The 17,448-nt window shown below is 48.8% G+C and overlaps 1 protein-coding gene across 6 annotated transcripts in view; it reads left to right on the top strand.

Annotated features, from left to right (window-relative positions):
* The window catches only part of Mad1l1 (mitotic arrest deficient 1 like 1), a 356,419-nt gene that overhangs the window by 213,386 nt on the left and 125,585 nt on the right, over nucleotides 1-17,448 (top strand). For all 6 annotated transcript variants that reach the window (XM_023713536.1, XM_023713538.1, XM_023713535.1 and 3 more), the window contains one exon: nucleotides 9,071-9,127. In XM_023713536.1, the coding sequence (XP_023569304.1) occupies nucleotides 9,071-9,127 (57 nt within the window). The remainder of the gene's footprint in view (nucleotides 1-9,070; nucleotides 9,128-17,448) is intronic.

Below are 17,448 nucleotides of genomic sequence, written 5' to 3'. Positions count from 1 at the left end.
AAATACATAAAATAAAACCTTAAAAAAAAAAAAAAAAGGCCATCTTGTGATTGGTGTTGCTGAGTTATGTGAGGGAGCAGTTGGGGGGGAGCGCTATACACCTTTGGTCACTGGGGACTGGTGTGGCTATGCATGGAGGCCGTGTCTGCCTAGTGCACCTGTAGTTGGCGGGTCACCCAGTGGAGCACAGAGGATTGGGCTGTACCAGCTCCATCTTGAGGATCACCTGATCCAGGCTGCCCTCATACACACACCCCTTCTCTTTTCTGCTTGCACTGAGACTAAGCAGGCCCTGGGGGCTGTATTATGTCCTTGCCTGGAGAGGGGTGCCAGACTTCATTGCCATTCTTCACAGGGTACATCCTAAGAGTGACACCCTCACGTCCTGTGTGACACCCTGGACTCCACTGTGGGGCTCAGGGCTCATCCTGCTGCCTCTAACTAGCAGGATGGCCAAGAGCGGGGCCCACCATGAACAGATCTGCACAGATCTTCCATCCTTATCTAAAAGGTTAACTCTAGCTGTACCCAGTGAAATTATCATAAATTTAAGTGCGTTAATAGCCATTTTATTACAACACATTTGGCTCCATATGAAACGTTAATGAAGAGAGATTTGCAAGGAAGGCTCTTTAACACTTCCCCATTGTACCAGAATTTCTCAAATTGAGGGATCCCTTTCTGCACTGGCCATATGTACCCCATACTAGTCATTAGGAGCCTTTACAGTTTGTGCACAGCTGCGTTGTACATGCTGTACTCGGTCACGTGATCAGGGCTATTGGTGACCTCAGCACCCATGGACAGACAAGCTGAATGCGTCTGTGCCTTGCAGGCAGCTTGGCAGGCCTCATCCTGCCCCTGCTTGTGGGGTGCATTAGGGACCTTTCTCCCATGGTGGGATATGATGGCAGATTACTATCTTTCTGTGCCTCTGGAGTTATGAGAGAATTGGCAGGCACAGAGCTCAAGACCCAGCCAGTGCAGAGTGCAGTCCTCCATCATTAGTGCCAATGTTCCTCTCACCGCCATCAGTGGGAGTGTCGGTCAGGTGTGGCTTAGGACTGAGCAGCTGACTCCTCCCCTTACCTGAGGTCCCCTTACAGCTTCTTTCTTATGGGGACAGGCACTGTGGCTCCTCCTAGCCTCTGTCCTCTATATCCAGGCTGTTGGGATGGGGCTATCCACAGGTATGCTCTAGACTCCACCTATGGGCTGCCACTTGCTGGCTGCTGTCCAGAGGCTGTATAGTGCCACCTGCTTCCTCAGCTCATCCTGGCACTCAGTCTCTGAGTTTAGCCTTATCCTCGTACTTGCAGCAGACCCTTGACTCCTGGACTGCACTGAAGCCTGGAGAAGGGAAGCCAGGGGGTGCAACCCCAGCCCACTGGGGATCAAGAGTGGTTGGATTTAGTGTGTGTTAGGGATCCTACTTGGTGCCTGTGGAGTCCAGCACAGATGCCTGTCTCTATTAAAAGGAAAGCTATGAGCCTCTTCTTCCACCAGGTGGCAGCAGACAGGTCCATGGCTTACTCCTAGGCCTAGGGAGGGCCAGCCTAGGATGGGATAAGAAAGGCCTGAGAGCCTTGCAGCTGGGAGGGTCTGCTATGGATGAGCTCAGAGAGAGGTGGGGATCCCTCCTGTCTCCTGTCAGTCCTTTTTGAAGCCTGCATTGGGTTGAATGCCGCCCCTCTTTTACCTCTGGTCCCTGCTTGGGCCATCACCCACAACTCAAGGAGAAGGTCGGGATGCAGCCATGCCTGGAGCTGGGTGCTTGGTGGAAGCTCGCTGGGGAGAAGCCACCTGGCAAATTTCAGTGAGGTGGCTGGGGGTCTGGGGAGTCTGTGAGGCTGGAAAAGGGATGTAGGTTAGCCCCCACTGGGCACAGTACTGCTCCTAAAAGGCATCTTGCAGTTACATCTTGTAGGGGCAGTTGCTTTCAGTGATGTAGGACTGATGGGGTGTGGGATTCAAGGACTCTGCACAGGCCCTTCCTTGCAAGGTCTGTTTCTGGTCACTTCCTAGTGACAGCCTTATTTTTGCAGAGAGATAGTTCAGCCCTCTAGGAGCAGAATTTAGGATGAGCGTGGGCCATTGGCATACAGAGATGTCAAAACTGGGTAATATCACAGAATTACTATGTGCAGAGAAACACCCAGTGAGTGGTTTTCCCATAACTTATGGAGGGGACACCTTATAAATTGGAAATATACAGCAGAAAAGTATAAAAACGAGGTATATAAAGTAAATCCATATTAATACAATGAGCTGTAAAAGGCTCAAGGCAATAACTTCTGAGGATAACCCACTAATATTATAGACTGCTAGACAGTGTTAGATTGTTTAGTTGAATTCAAATACTTATAGTATTTAGATACCAATAGAATATTCACCTCTGACAGGACAAAAAAAAATAAAAATTAAAATTAAAAAAAAGATGCAAAGGAAAGATCATTTTGTATTTATATATACAAAATAGGATAAATTTACAGCTACTTTCGCTTAACTCAATGAGAAGAAAGAGGTGTACTAACAGTGTTTGGACAGAATATCCTGTCTGCTTCTTGTGCTATGGATAACCACTAAGAAGTTAACAATGTACAGTGTATTGACTATCAAAACTGTCCTATTAATCAGTTGTGAAACTGTCTCATTCATATTTATTTCTCAATAAAAAATAAAAAGAGAAAAGTTTAAAATAAATAAATAAATAAATAAATAAATAAATAAATAAATTGGAAATGTAGTGTAGAAGTGAAGAAATAAGGGAAACAGATGAAACCCAAGCCACTAGTCCCTGTGCTCTCCAACCAGTGGCCTGCTTAGGCATGGGATCCTTGTTGCCTGGATTGTGAGTGGGTAGATGGGGCCATAGTGAGCTTGGTGCCAGATGTGGTTCTATGGGTGACTGAAAGTTTAGAGACCTGAGAGGATAGGGCCCTAAGACAGACATCCTACATGAAGCCTTCTCCTCCCAACACTGCTCTAGAGGCCTCTGCAACCCAGCTGGCCTGGCTGTAGCCTCTGACCTCAGCTTCCTGAGCCACACTCCTCAATGGAAGGCCATCTGGTGGTGCCTGGCTTCAGGCAGCTTCTTAGGAACCCCAGCTCCTAGAAGGCCCTGGCTCTTGGTCTCCCCATAGAAGTAAATTAAGAAGAGGAAAAATAGGGCTGGCCAGATAGCTCAGTGGATTAAAGTGCCTGCTTAGGCAGACACAGGAACAGGGGTTCAATCCCTAGTGTGCTATGCCAGCCCTCCTCCTCCCCGCCCCCCCGGGGGGGGGGGCACACTGAGTCAGCAACTGAGACTGGGTGTGGTAGCACATATCTATAATCTCAGCATTTGGGAGGCTGAAAACAGGAGGATCAGTATGAGTCGTATTTGTGTAGTGAGACCCTGTAGACTTGTGCTAAAAAAATAAATAAATAAGAGGGAAAAGTCACAACTGACCACAGCAGGTTAATAAAAGGAAGGGCCAGATGGTGGCATGGGGTCTGGCAAGAGTTGGGGCAATGCCCCATATGAAGGGGGTATGAAGATGGTGCATACCCCAGCATTATTCTGGGCCTGCATCTCCAGTCATCACTGACTGGACAGGGCCTCATTGTCCACTAGTGAGATCTGGCAGTCCTGCCATGGGTGGAGTCTTAACTGCCTCCCTCCAGCTGTGGCCAGAATGAGTGCTTCTTTCCAGAGCAGGGAGAGATGAGAACATATAAGGCCTTTGTGAACTTGGCACAGGTAGAAGATGGGGCCCTGCTGGAAGTGGGGTCCTCCTTTTCATGAGCTGGGGTTGCTCTTTGGGGCCAGGCTGTGGGGTTGAGGTGAAGACCACCCTGGCTCCCCACAGAGCTCTAGCTTCTCAGAGCAGCTGCTTGGCTCCCAGGCTACTGCTGCAGAGCCTCTGGGGCATCCTGGTCCTCATCACTCAGGTGGCTAGTGGGAGAACCACCAGAGCTGGGCAGCCACAGAAGATGCACTGGTAGAAGCTGTGAGATGGGAGGTTGTGCTCTCATGGCCCACTGCTAGTCCAGGCCCACCCCAGCTCACTGGAGCCAGCACCATGCCCAGCTTGGAAGTCCACAGCCAGAACCCCTTCCTGTCTCCAACCTGACTTTTTTGGGGGATAGCCTTGTGGGTGGGTCGTGGACACCCTGGCTTATGATCCCTGTTTTTCCCCCAGGTCCAGCAGGCATTCTCTGGCCCCCTCAAACTGCTCCTTCATGTTGGTTCATTAATCAAGATGATGGCCATCACCTTCCATATAGCAAGTGCCCTGGGTTGCAGGTGCTGGGCTATGACCTGCACAGTCTCATCCATCTCACTGGCCACTAGGGCAAGGCAGTAGAGGAAGCTGAGGCTCAGGATAGAGGAGAGTGACCTGAGGCAGACCTTCCTGTTTGTCACCATCAGCTGGGGACCAGGGTGTGCTAGTAGATGGCACTGCCCAAACTTGCTGCTGGAAGTGGCCAGACAACAGGTGCCTTTTGAAGCTTTGATGGATGGGCATTTTCATTATTTTATTAAACAGTAACTTTTTACAACTCAGTTTTGGAAGCTGCTCAAACTTGGAGCATCTTTAAAGTGCTTTTTAGTTGATTGTCCACGTTGACATACCATAAGAAGTTAGGGACCTTATCCCTGAAACTCCCTTAACCCCACCCATGGCTGAGATACTCAGTCATGTGAGCATGAGGTACTCAGTTTTCTGAATGAGCCATTTTGGTGGCGCAGGTGCATGATGGAGAGCAGCTCACTTGCTGTCAAGGAACAGACATGTGTGTCCCCTCTGCCAGTATTGTGGCCTAGAAGGATGACTGCAGGGAAGCAGGTGGAAGAATGCTGCTAGCCAAGAGGACCTCAGAATGTCCTCATGGAGATAGGGTGCTGCCACTTTTACTGCCTCCCCCACTCTGCTCATTTTGTTCCCATTTTCTTTCCAGTCCTCACTCAGTCTCTTCATTCTTAGCATCTTCTCTCCTGTCCCTCCTACCTACCCGTCTCCTGTCTCCTGCCTACCCGTCACTCCTGAGCTCCTGTTTCTTCTAGCCCAGGTTAGTTCATGTACACAGGGTGTGCCTGTGGGCCAACAGGGTCCCTGTGGCCAGGCTGTACAGGTGCAGGTTCCGGCAATCATAGCCAAGGAGCTGGTACTGCCCTCCTCCCTTAGGGCTCCTGTCCTGCCCCTGTGGCTTCCTCAGCCAGCTCTGACATAGGCATAACAGTTTAGTAAAACAAACTGAAAATGTTGAGTTGGGAGAATCCCAGTGGCCTGGCTCTAGTAAAGGCTATGCTGTTTTGCACGGATTTTATTTATTCCATTTAATAAAGCAGCTGCAGAAGTTGGTAGCAGATGTCATGAATCCTCTGTCAATGGAGCTATAAATACAAGTGTGTGACACCTTGATTCCACACATTGGCTTGATCTGTGTTTCCAATTTATTTAATTAAAACAGATTACAGTGCTGATGGTTGTGTGGTGGTATGTAGAAAATCCCAATTTCAGATTGCAGTGATCTGGAGTAATTTCTGACTTCCAATCTAGGCAAAATAGACTTCCCTTGTCCACCTCCTACTCTTGTTACTTGCATGTGGACTCTGACATCACTGTCCATCCCAGTATCAACTCTCAAGGGGCTTTCCTTTTTACTGATGTCCCACATGAAGACATGGGAAGGGTGCATCCTGCAAAGACTGAACATGGCAGGATGGAATGAATCATCAAGAGAAGTGCATGGAGGGGCAAGTGAGAGAAAGCAATCCCAGCACTCAGACTCTAGGGCAGCCCTCGGGATCACTATGCATGTGACTTCTGGGGACTCTGATCTTGGGGACTCTGCTTGTGTGGGCACCAGCCTCCATGCAGGCCTGGTGCCCTGCTCTCTGGTCTTCCCTGCCAGGCCATCCCACATCCTACACAGGCTGTCTCAGTGCCCTGTAGGGTTCTGTGGCATCTACTGCCAGTGGGGCAGTGTCCCAGCCTATGGCCACCTGCAGTTTTCCCTGCTGCATCATGGGCTCACTGTGCACGACAGGGGTGCCAGGTCATCTGGCAGCTACTTCACACTTCAGGATAAAAATAGCCCTGCTGCAGTATTGCTGCAGCACCTACATGTTGCAGGTAATGCGTATGTCCGTGGCTCATGTTTGAGCACGTTCGGGCCCTGGGGCAGCTCCTCACTATGACACCAACCCCAGTCACTTTGCCTTTGGGACCCTCCTTGGCCACTTGTCCCTGGATGGCTAACAGGGACTGCACCTTCCCATTCCCTAGCTGTGACCCACTCTAGGCTCTAGTACACCATCTGGGCCCCTGCCTTCCTTGGTTTCTTTATGGTGATAGCATCCTGGTCAGAGCCAGGAGCCTGCCCAGAATAGATATGATATGTGATGCTCAGGCTAGCCACTAGCCCCGATGTGTGGGCCAGTAGGTAAGGCTAGCTGTGGGCAAACAAGAATAGTGGGTGGGACCAAGAGATGTTGGCGGGTCTCCTGTTGAGAATGTAATCTGGCTCCGTCTAGCAAGAGATCTCCATGAGTTGCTGTATAGACAGTTGCACTCCTTAAAGTCTCTGCAGTGGTGTGGGAGGCAGCCATCACAAGGAGCTGCTCTAACAAGTGTGACACTGTCCATTGAAAGACAAACTAGCACCACCTGAGCCCCAGGCTGCCCACCACCTGCCCCGGCCTCAGCTGTGTGCTGAGAGTCCTCTGAGGAAGCCCAGGCCATCATTATTTTTCCCAGTGCTGTGTAGGAAGTGGCCCCCACAGAGGGTGCTGTACTGGAAGGTAGGACCTTGCGTTGTCTGTCCTCTCTAGAGGAGGGGCAGTGACCAAATGTGCTAGGCTGTTTTTGAGGGAAGGCCTGGGCACTAGTGTCGTCCTGGCACAGACTGTGTGATTTCTTTGATGTGACTGTTGTGCTTCTATTGCTCAGGTCTAGAATTTCAAAAGGAATCTGCTGTTTAGATGTGGATGTGGTGAGTGATGTTGCCCCAGCTGGGGCACAGATGTGGCTGAGATGGCCCAGGCTGCTTCCTCACAGGCACCTTGTCTTACCCTACTGCCCACCCAGGCTGCATGTTTGGGAGACCTTGCAGGAGGTACATGACTGGACCATGAGATGATATACCCAGTGCTAGAGAGCACAGTGTGTCTCCTGGAGTTTGGTTTTGGTCAACTTTCACCAAGATGTGGTTCTGCGTAGAGCTGGTAGAAGACGGTGGAATGTGTTCCTGCTGACAGGAGGCAAGCTTCTCTGAGCATCTCCAGATGCCAGTGGGCATCAGGCACAGGCTGAGTTCTAGGGTGCCTTGCTGGCCTTAAGATGTGGACACCAAAGTCACTTGGAGCAGGCAGATGTCCTTCAGTGCCAGGGGGCAGTGGAGACAGCCAGAGCATGTTTAATAGTTTCTTTCACTATATACCTTGGGCTGGAATTACCAAGTTACATTTTATGTAGATGTAATACAGTTGTTAAATTTCAAGGAAATACCAAACTGTTTTACAAAGTCACTCTCTAGTTTTCATTCCCACTGTCCACATGGACAAGATTCAGTTGATTTACTTCCTTTCCAGATCTCAGTGCTGCCAGAGTTCTTCATGTTTGCCAACCAAATGGGTACAAAGTGGTATTTTGTTGTTGGTCCTGATTTGCATTTTCCTAATTACTAACCATGTTAATTACCTATCTGTGTGTTTGCTGGCTTTGTGCATTTCCTTTTCTGGGAGAAGTCTGTTTGCATCTTTGCCCATTTTTCTGTTGTGTTTGTTTCTTACTGCTTTATAGGTGGTCAGTGTGTCCCAAAGACTGATCAGGTGGCGGGGATTTCTGTACTTGCTGAGTTCCTCTTGTGGATGATACATTGGGGCAGCATCCTGCCCGGGCAGAGCAGGATTATTTATGTGTCCGAGAGCAAACAGGCAGCTTGGTCCCAGAGCTGTTCTCTGTAGGTGGGTTCTGTGGGTTGCCCTCTGTGTCCATAGTCTCCTCAGACCTAGGTAGAGGGCTCCAGAGGTGGAGATCCAGCTGTCATTCCCTCCGCAAGCCCATCTGTGTGAGGCAGAGGAAAGAAACACATGCATCCACTCACTTCCCATGGCCCTGCCCCCAGAAGACTGCTGCTTGGGCAGGGTCGCTCCTGGATCTGTGAGGGTGATCTCCTTCTCTACAAGTACCTGTGCATGGTTGGCATTTATAGATGGAGTGCACAAAGGCTGGCTCAGGACAGGGAAGTTCACTTGGTGGCCATCCCTGGTTCTCTCCATACATCACTGTCTGTTCAGGAGAGGGGTGTCAGCAGGGCCTGTGAGCAACACCATCTGCCCTCATGGTGTAAGCTCATCTTGGCCTGATGACAATTGTCTCCGGAGGCTGATCCTATCTCTGAGCCTCAAGGAATTTACAGCACTGGGCTGTAGCAGGGTTTGCCATTGCACCCTTACCTGGGCCCGTGCTCCTGCTCTGGAACCTGGGCTGTACCTCTTCCATGGTGAACTCCACTGGCTTTCCCAAGGAGTGAACTCCCTATCACTAGGCTGCTCCAGCAGAGGCCAGGCAGTACAAGGCTGTGGCCCAATATGGGGCTTACAATGGCTCTTAGTCAGGAGAAGGCCACCCTTGGCTGAATAGTCAAGCCCTCCCTCCTTTCTCTGCCTGAGTCCAGAGGACACAGGCCAGGCCTCACTGTTCCCTCCCAGGTCCACCCCCAGGTAACCACATCGAGGAGCTACAGAGATTTTCTGGGTCTCAGGCAACCCTTCCATAGCATATACCTGCTGGAAAAGATGGCTTATTTCTTCTTGCTGCCTGGGTACAGAGCATCCCATCCCCAGTACCTTCCTATAACTAAGGGGCAGGGTTTGGGATGGAATTTGGGTTCATGTTTCCCAGCTGCCACTTCTCCAACTGGGGGGGACCCTAGGCCTGCTTGGAGTAGCAGCTCAGCCCTGCCTCACCTGGTCCCTTGCCTGCCACTAAACGGGAAAGGGTGGCCACAGTAGGGTGTTAGGGTAGGAATAGACATGAGTCTTATCGATAGCCCTGACCCTCTTGGTTATGTCTTGTAGGCTCAACTGTCACAGGCCCTGGAGGAACTGGGAGGCCAGAAGCAGAGAGCTGACATGGTAAGTCCAGCAGTAGCATCCACAGGTCTCCCACATGGCTGAGGGCAGCTGGTTTAGGCCATTGCGAGTCCTGGATCTCAGCAGGAGCTCCAGTCTGGTCCTTCTCAGTGTACGTCCTGCAGGCACGAGCCTATGGCCTCTTCTCCATAGTTGACCCTGGTTCTGTTTTTCCCAGTGAGGTTACTGCCTATGCATGTGCCACCACAGTTACAAGCTCTTGCTAGAGTGTAAGGAGCCAGGTGGGTGGTGCTCAGGAGCCTGATGTCAAGCAGCACCTCCAGGTAGCTTGGTGGGGCTGCAAGGAGGCCCCCACCCTGCCCAGCTAGAGGAGGTTGGGACAGGCAGGGCTGGAGTACAAACATGCAGATCTTTGGCATGTTGGTTATCCCCTTAGCAGCACCAAAGGACATTGTGCCACCCCTGCAGACACAGTCACAAACAGCACATGGTCCTTCAGGCCTGTGGCCCACCAGCGAAGGTATGATCTCACTTGGAGGAGGAGGCGGCAGCTATCCTCCCTGAGCCCAGAGGATGCAGGCCAGGTCATTGCCCTTTCCCAGGTCTATCCCATGATAGCCATGTTGAGGAACAGCAGAAATTTTCTGGAACTCAGGCAGCTTCCACAGTGTGCACCTGCTGCTTCTGTTCTTTGGAAGATGCTTTGGCTGCTCTCTACACAGGAGTTATTGGGACAGGTGACCAGGACAGGACAGGACAGGACAGGGCAGGACCAAGACTGTAGTGGGAAGTGGTAAGCAGGTCAGATTTGAGAAAGATAGATGTAGGTACCATAGAGAATATGAGGGTGTTGAACCCAGGTCACTGCTACACCATGAGTGGAAGGGACATCAGGGGCATGCTGGACACTGGGCTAGGACTCCTGAGTCTGGGCTGGTGGGTCAGATCTGGCCCGTGAGCCCTGCATGGTGGTTCTGTCCTCTGAGATGAGGAGGTGAAGTGGAGTGGACTGGCTGCCAGATGGAGCTCTGTGAGCTGCAGAGACCTCTTGGATCTGGGGCAGCATCCTGGGTGGTCTCAGCACACGGGGTAAAGGCAGGCAGGACTGGCTCCTGGCGCATGTGTAAACAGCCCTGCCTAGGGGTTGGCTGTGGGTTTGCAGAGGGCAGAGGCTGGGAAGCAGGTGAGCCCTGGAAAAGTAGTTGCCCTGATGAGGGGTGAAAAGCAAGCTGCCGTGATGGGAGCAGCTTTCTGGGGCTGGAACAAGGACAGGGCTGCAAGCTACAGGCAATGGTCTCTTGGTGCCAGGAGGAGGGAGGTAGTGACCATGCATAGCTTTCCACAGTTCCCCCTTCCCTTCTGAACCTTCCTCTCTCACATTTTGGTTCTGGTGCCGGCCCCACAGTCTACAGAGCCCTCCTCCTCCTACATTTGCTGTTGGCACCATGTTCCTTGTCCTATGGACAGCCCTGCTCTTTTCTAGTCCCTGGCCTGTCTGTGCTCTGTCCTCATTAACTGGACTCTGCAGGCTCCTCCAGCAAGGGCCTGTTTAGTGTTGACTTTGGGGAAGCCACAGGTAGGTTGGGCGGAGGAGTTCCTTGAGGACTGGCACATCCATTTGCACAGCCCAGGGAGACCCTGATGTGCAGAGTGTCACCATGCATGGTTTCCTCAGTGTTGACCTGAATTGAAATGTGCCCAAGGGCCTTGTTTTCATAATGTGCACAAGGCAAGAAGAATTAGAAGTGAGTTGTGCTAAGCACATGCGAGGCCCATGGCCCTATGGCTGAGCAGCTGGCTGATTGCCTAGGGCTGTCCTTGAGTTTAGATCCCCCCACTTCACTGAAGAAGCTCGAGTGCCCTGATCCTGGCTCCCATGTAGCTTTGGAAAAACCACTGGCCCTGGGCCCCTCCCTGGAGAAGTAGGAGGTTTTGGCCCTCAAGAGCTATGTATGAGGTATGCTTAGTGGGATTGACTGTCTCTCCTCATCCCCCCTCCCACCCCATCCCCCACACACATTTACACTTTCTCTTCCTGTGTGAAAGCTCTGAACTTTGAAGTACCTGGCCTCCTTAAAGCCATTGACTTGGGATGTCAGGAGCCCTGGGCAGAGTGGTGATTTTACTTCTATCCAATTACTGTCAGGTTGGGAACCCCTGTTCCAGGGTTTGTACCCTGTCATGTAGAAGCCTTCCATCAGCTTTCCAAGAGTCTTAGAATACCTAATAGAAGCTTTTGATGAAATGTTATTGTTCTCTGACCCTAAGGAGATGGCCAGGCTTTGGGGGCTTCATCTCTGAGCTGACTCGTGGCTGGCCTCATGATATGGTGCCTGTGCCACAGACAGATGGGACACCAGCAGCTTAGGCAGGTTTCTGCAGGCTTGTTTTAGGACAGGGCTGTGGTGTTCTCTCTGCTATATTTTAAAAACCCAAGACTTCACACTGAGCTACATCCCCAGGCCCCCCCCCCTTTTTTTTCCGGAGACGAGATTTCTGTAAGTCTCTGAGTTGCCCAGGCTAAGCTGGAACTTGTGATCCTCCTGCTTCAACCTCTGATGGTGCTGGGCTTATAGCCATGTGCCCCTGTACCAAACCTTCACCTGGGATTTTCATCTCTAACTCTACCCTGTGTCTCTGCCTTACTTCACATTCTTTTTTTCACTTCTCTTCCTGTGGCAGGGATGCCAGGGAGGGGGACTTTCAGGGCAAGGAACACCCAGTCCTGGAAAGTGGGACTTGGGGGAAGTGCTCTCATGATGAAGACATCATAACAGCTGTGGGCATAGTTGCCGTGGCACATGCCCCATGTCGCAGTCCACAGCCCCTGCCTACTGTTTCCTCATACGGTGAGTCCATTAGGAGAATGGGAAGAACTTTAAATGTCTTTAGCTAATTGCAAAAGACAAGATAAAGGCAGTTTGACTTTCTATTATTAATTAGCAAATCACACTAATTAGTAAGCATAAGAAAGGTTCATGCTTTTTTCTTTAAATGCAATTAACATAACAAGGGGAAATGTCTGGGCCATACTTGTATCATTAACACACCTTACCCTAATTAGATGTGGCCAGCAGTGGCTGAAGAAATGGGTTTTTTGATTACAACTATAAAAAAGGCTCAAATACTTTATATAGTTCAGGGAGTGAGAATTGGAGACTTAGTTTCTGATGTAAGAGGCATTATGCCCCTCACAACTTGGTGTAATTAAACAGTCATTTTTCCTGCACTCCCAGTTTTCATCCTGGGGCTCCTTTCCCTTGTACTGGGGGAACCCAGTGGTAGAGCTACCCTATAGAAGGACCATGGCTGTGGCCTGCCCAGACCATGCCCTGTGTACCAACTACCCTAAGTGGCGTCTCTAAAGCAGGCAGGCCAGGCCCCACTGTCCTGTGCAGAGAAGGACCAGCCCTGGGGACCTTTCACATGCAAGAGCCTCTCACAGAGAGATCATCCTTATCCTCAGTGGACAACGCTGTGTGCACATCTGGCACAGCAGTCCCACACAAGTAGTGTTGTGACACCCCTGATTAGCACTGAGGCTGAACTGGGAAGGCAGAGCGGAAGCAGGCTATTCTCAGCGCTGTGACCACATCTGTGTGAGCTCTGCCCATACAGAGCCTGTGCACCAGTGCCACCCTTGTATAGGGAGGTCTTCACTAGGCCTTCAGTGCCTGGTGTGGCCTGCTGTCCCGTGACTTCTGGGTCCTGGCCCTTCTCTGACCTTACCCTCCTCTCACACTCTTCCATGTGACTCCTTGTGTTCTCCCTGCCTCCTGGAATGTGCAGCGGAGCCTGGTTTCCCGTCAGAGTCAGCTGCTTCCTTCTTCTCTCCTCTTCCTTGCTACATTCTTGGCAAGCACCTGCTTCTCATGCTATCTTTGTGTGACACATGATTGTCAGAATTGCTCTTGTCATTGTCCTTATCCTAAGCAGTGAGCTTCAAAGAACAGCCAGTACTTGCTGGGAGATCCCATCTGGGAACTTAGACTGACCTCACATCAGTCTCCTATGTCCTTTGCTTTAGTTGGTTTTATTTTAAAGATTGTCACCTATCTCTTGTTAGATTTATTCCTGGGTGTCTTATAGTTTCTGTTACTTGTACATTTGCTTTTCTGTGGCCTATTTTGGGGTCAGGGGTGGGAGATGAGATTTGGAATAGAGAAAAATCCCTGTGGATTCTGCCCCATGAAATTTAAAAAGATTTAGCCTATAATAACAAAAAAAAGAAAATTATTATTAAAATAATGGGAGTAATTCCATCCATGGGAGAATCTTGTCCTCGCCATAGTTCTTCTAGGTATTAGATGTAGATTTCTGTATTTTGCATCTGAAATGTTAGCTCTCTCCAATTGCTCTGCCCTTCAGGGCTACCTGTCCCCTGCTGCTCTAGAGCCAAGGCACCAGTCTTAGCACTCACACTGCCATTTGGCTACCTGGACCTTCTCACCCAGAAGGTCAGGCACTGTCCTCCAGGAGTTCAGCATGTGCTCCACAGGTGTTGACATGAGGATGCTTCCAAGTAGTAAGCTGGCCTTTCAGTAGAAGGACCCCACTGCACTGTGCGCTGTCACTGTCCTTCTTTCCTGAGGAGGTATTCCCCATTTGGGTGGTCAGCTGCACTGCATACTGGAGTAAAAGTGGGTAAGAGGGTTCAACTTGGATCCTGCCAACCACTCACTGCCAGGAAAGCAGTGGCTGTCCCAGAGAGCTTCCTAGGTGCTGATGGATGGGACTGGAGAACAGAACAGTGGCCTCTGGCCAGAGGTCCCACTCTGATCTCAGCATCATTTCTATAAGACTTGCAACATCTACCCAGATTGGGTTCTAGAGAGCCTGGTGCTACCAGAGTCCTCTGAGCCCTGTACCTCAGTGCCATCACCACCACCTGTGATCACTGGCACAAGACGAAGGCTCATACCTGTTGAATAAATAAAAGGTGAAATGGCACAGCCTCACTCCAGTGCCTGGCTGCTGTCAGGGTGAAAAGAACAGGTTACCCAGATCCCCTGCTTTGAGATTAGGTAAGACCCCAGGATCAAACCATGTATCCTCTCAAACTGAACCACACATCTGCATTTAAAATCTATACTGTGCCAAGGAGTTGGCCACAAGCACTGTTAGCATTTAAATTCCGTGAAGCTTTGGGGCTAAAAGTGAAGCTGGTAAGAGGGGCCTATGGACAGAGAGGCCCTGACAGTCAAGGGGCCAGGCCTGTCCAAGTGGGGCAGCTGCCAGGGGTCTCTGTACCAAATAGCCTCATTGTGGTAGCCCTCACAGGAGCCCAGGCCTGGTTCTGTTGCTGTCTGGGTTTTGAACCTGAAATGAGGTCCTGGGTCAGCTGTCTTAGAGGTTAGGGTCCTACCACAACCCAGAGGCCTGTGCTTAGACTAGGCCCTGGTTTTTCTTCTGCTACCTCCCACCTAAAACTCAGAATCCGATGGTCACTCAGTCACAGTGGCCATCAGATTCTGTAAAGATCAGAGTCAGTTCTCTGAGATCACACAATTCATAACCTCTAGCCAGACTCATCAGAAATAAGACATAAATCACCAATATCTGACAGGAATGAGAGCAGAAACAATAGTAGCACTTGTGCTTCCCTGCTTATTGATTTAGTCAGGGCTAACCTGGTGGGTATGCAGTGGTACTTTGTCATTCGGGCTTTCTTTCTATTCATTGGCCACTTGGACCTTTTTGTTGGAAGACTGTCTCTTAAAGTCCTTTGCCTTTGTTTAAGTTAGGCTGGCTTTTGTTTTTGATTTGTAAGAATTCTTTGTATATTTCAAATATTAGAATGGTTTGGTAATGTTTTTCTTCATTCTGAGATTGTCTTTTCAGTTTTAGTTTCCATGAAGTTCATTTTATCTGCTTCATTGTTGCTATGCTCTGATGGTGTGTCTCAGATGCAAGGTGAGGAGGATTCACTTTAATCTTCTTTGATATTTAGGTTTTACGTCTTGGTTTTGATCCGTTTGGAATTAATTTTTTAATGAGTCCAACCTCATCATTTTGCGTGTGGATGCCCAGTTTTCCTGGCACTATTTGTCAACTTCTTTTCTTGTTCAGCTGTTCAGCGATCTGGGAATACCAGTTGAGAAACCAACTGATCCAGGTAGATTTATTTGTGGACTCTCAGTTCTGTTTTTGATCCTCGCCTTTCCTTATGTCAGTTGTTCTAGTCACTGTAGCTGTGTGGTAAGTTGTATGATTCCTTCAACTTTTTTTTTTTTTTCCTTCAAGCTTATCATGGCTATTCAGGGCCTCTTACATTGCTATGTGAATTTTGGGACATATTTTTCCATTCCTGCCCCACAGAAAGAAAGACATTTAGGATTGTGACAGGGGTTGCACTGAATCTATAGACAACTTTGGAGAGGATTGCTGTCTTAACAATATTATCTTCTAACCCTGAGCATAGAAAGTCTTTGCATATGTTGACTTCTGGCAGTATTTTATAGTTTACACCATTGCAGGTCTTTTATCTTCTTGTTAAACTTATTTGGAAGTATCTTTCTTTCTTTGGTAAAAAAAAATTGTTTTCTTAATTTTCATTTTTGGATTGTTCATTGCTAGTCTGTGCAAATGCCACTGATGTTTTTGTGTTGATCTTGTATGCTACGGCTTTGTTGAATGCATTTATTAGCTCTAATAGAGTCCTTAAAAGTTTTAGGGCTTTCTACATATGAGATCATGTCATCTGAATTAGGATAGTTTTATTTCTGCCTTTATAGTTTTGATGCCTTTTATTTCTTGTTCTCACTTGGTTGCTCTGACTAGAAAGTCACAGACAAAGCTGAATAGCAGTGGTGAAAGTGGATGTCCTTGTCTCGATTCATAATCTCAGGGGAGACCTGTCAGTCTGTTATCACCGAAGCTGATGTTAACTATAGGTTTTTTCATCTATGTCCTTTACCATGTTGCAGAAGTTCCTTTCTAGTTCTACTTTATTGAGGTTTTTTTTTTTTTTGTGTTGAAAGGGAATTGGATTTTGTCAAATTCTTTTTCTGCCTAACTGTGATGACCCTGTGGAGTTTTTCCTTCACTATATTAGTGTGTATAACATCAATTGATTTTCCTATATCAAATGACCCTTGTGTCCTGATATCATTCCCACTGGTCATGATGTAGGATCCTTTCAGTAAGCTTCTAGATCTTGGTTCTGGTGTCTGAAGGGTTCCTTCCTATCAATCTTTCCACTCCTTCGAAGGTTTCAAGTGGTTGACACAATATGCAGTTACTCCTGGTAGTCTATAATTCTATTTCTATAATGGCTGGTGGTATTGCTCCTTCTTTAATTTCTCCTTTATTAATCTTGCTAAAATGTTGTTCTTTCACTTACTCCTTGGGTCATAGCTATTGTTTCCTTTCAGAACTAAAAAGTTGTTGTTCCAGTGACTCCCCACTGGCATTTTTTCCAATGGCAAATCTGCTGCCATCCTTGTTGTTAGCTTTCTTATGAAACAAGTCTGTTTCTCTAACAGCTCTTAAGATCATTTATCACTGCTTTTTATTTTATTAAGTGTGACATGTATTTTTCTTCATGTTTCTTGTGCTTGGTGGACTTTCTTAGACATGTGAGTGTCTTTTAATTGTTTGGAAAGGCCTCTAGGTAATGCAGCTAGGAGGTCTGAACCTAAGCCACAGCTCACTTTCATTCTTCTCACTTTTATAATTTCTTCTCATCCCATCCCATCCCTCCCTCCATTCCTCCCTCCCTGGTCTTTGTATTTTGAACTGTTTTATTGCTATGTGCTAAGGTTGTCTGTGTTTTGTTTTTGTTCTTTAATAATATCTAACCTGCCTTTAAAGTGATTCATATAATTTCTTACCTTTAGAACCTATTGCCTCCTCCAGCTGTGTCCCTGCCATTCTCCAACTTGTAGGGTTCCACCTCTGGAGAGGTGGAAAACTCAGTCCAGGGCTGTGGCACAGCAGTTGCCTAGAAAATGCCACATGTTTGATTCCTAGTACAAAAAGAAGAAGAAAGAAGGAAAGAAAGAAAGAAAGAAAGAAAGAAAGAAAGAAAGAAAGAAAGAAAGAAAACAAACTCAGCCCAGAATACTTGATTGAGCACTCCTTGGCCCCAAGGCCTCCAGGCCTCTGATGGCTAGGCCTGGTCACAGTTGGGCTCTTGTCCAGCGGGCCTGGCCACAGGCCTGTTGTTGCCCTGTTATGTGCTCTGCTGTCTGTGACCTGGGGTCCCATGGGCTGGATTGCTTCGTAGGCCAACTCTCCTATGGTCCCTGCCAGAACAGGGCTGTGAATTTGCCGTCTGCAGGCTTGGACAGTGAGGCTTGGTCCTGTGGTCTTTAAAGTTGTAATTCATAGGTTTTCTCTACCTGTTGGGGGGAGGGAGGAAT

The sequence above is a fragment of the Octodon degus genome, unplaced genomic scaffold (genome assembly GCF_000260255.1).
Source record: "Octodon degus isolate 3935 unplaced genomic scaffold, OctDeg1.0 scaffold00031, whole genome shotgun sequence".
In the NCBI taxonomy this organism is placed as follows: Eukaryota; Metazoa; Chordata; class Mammalia; order Rodentia; family Octodontidae; genus Octodon; species Octodon degus.
The sequence above is the reverse complement of the archived record's forward strand: the minus strand, read 5'-3'. Positions and strand labels throughout refer to the sequence as shown.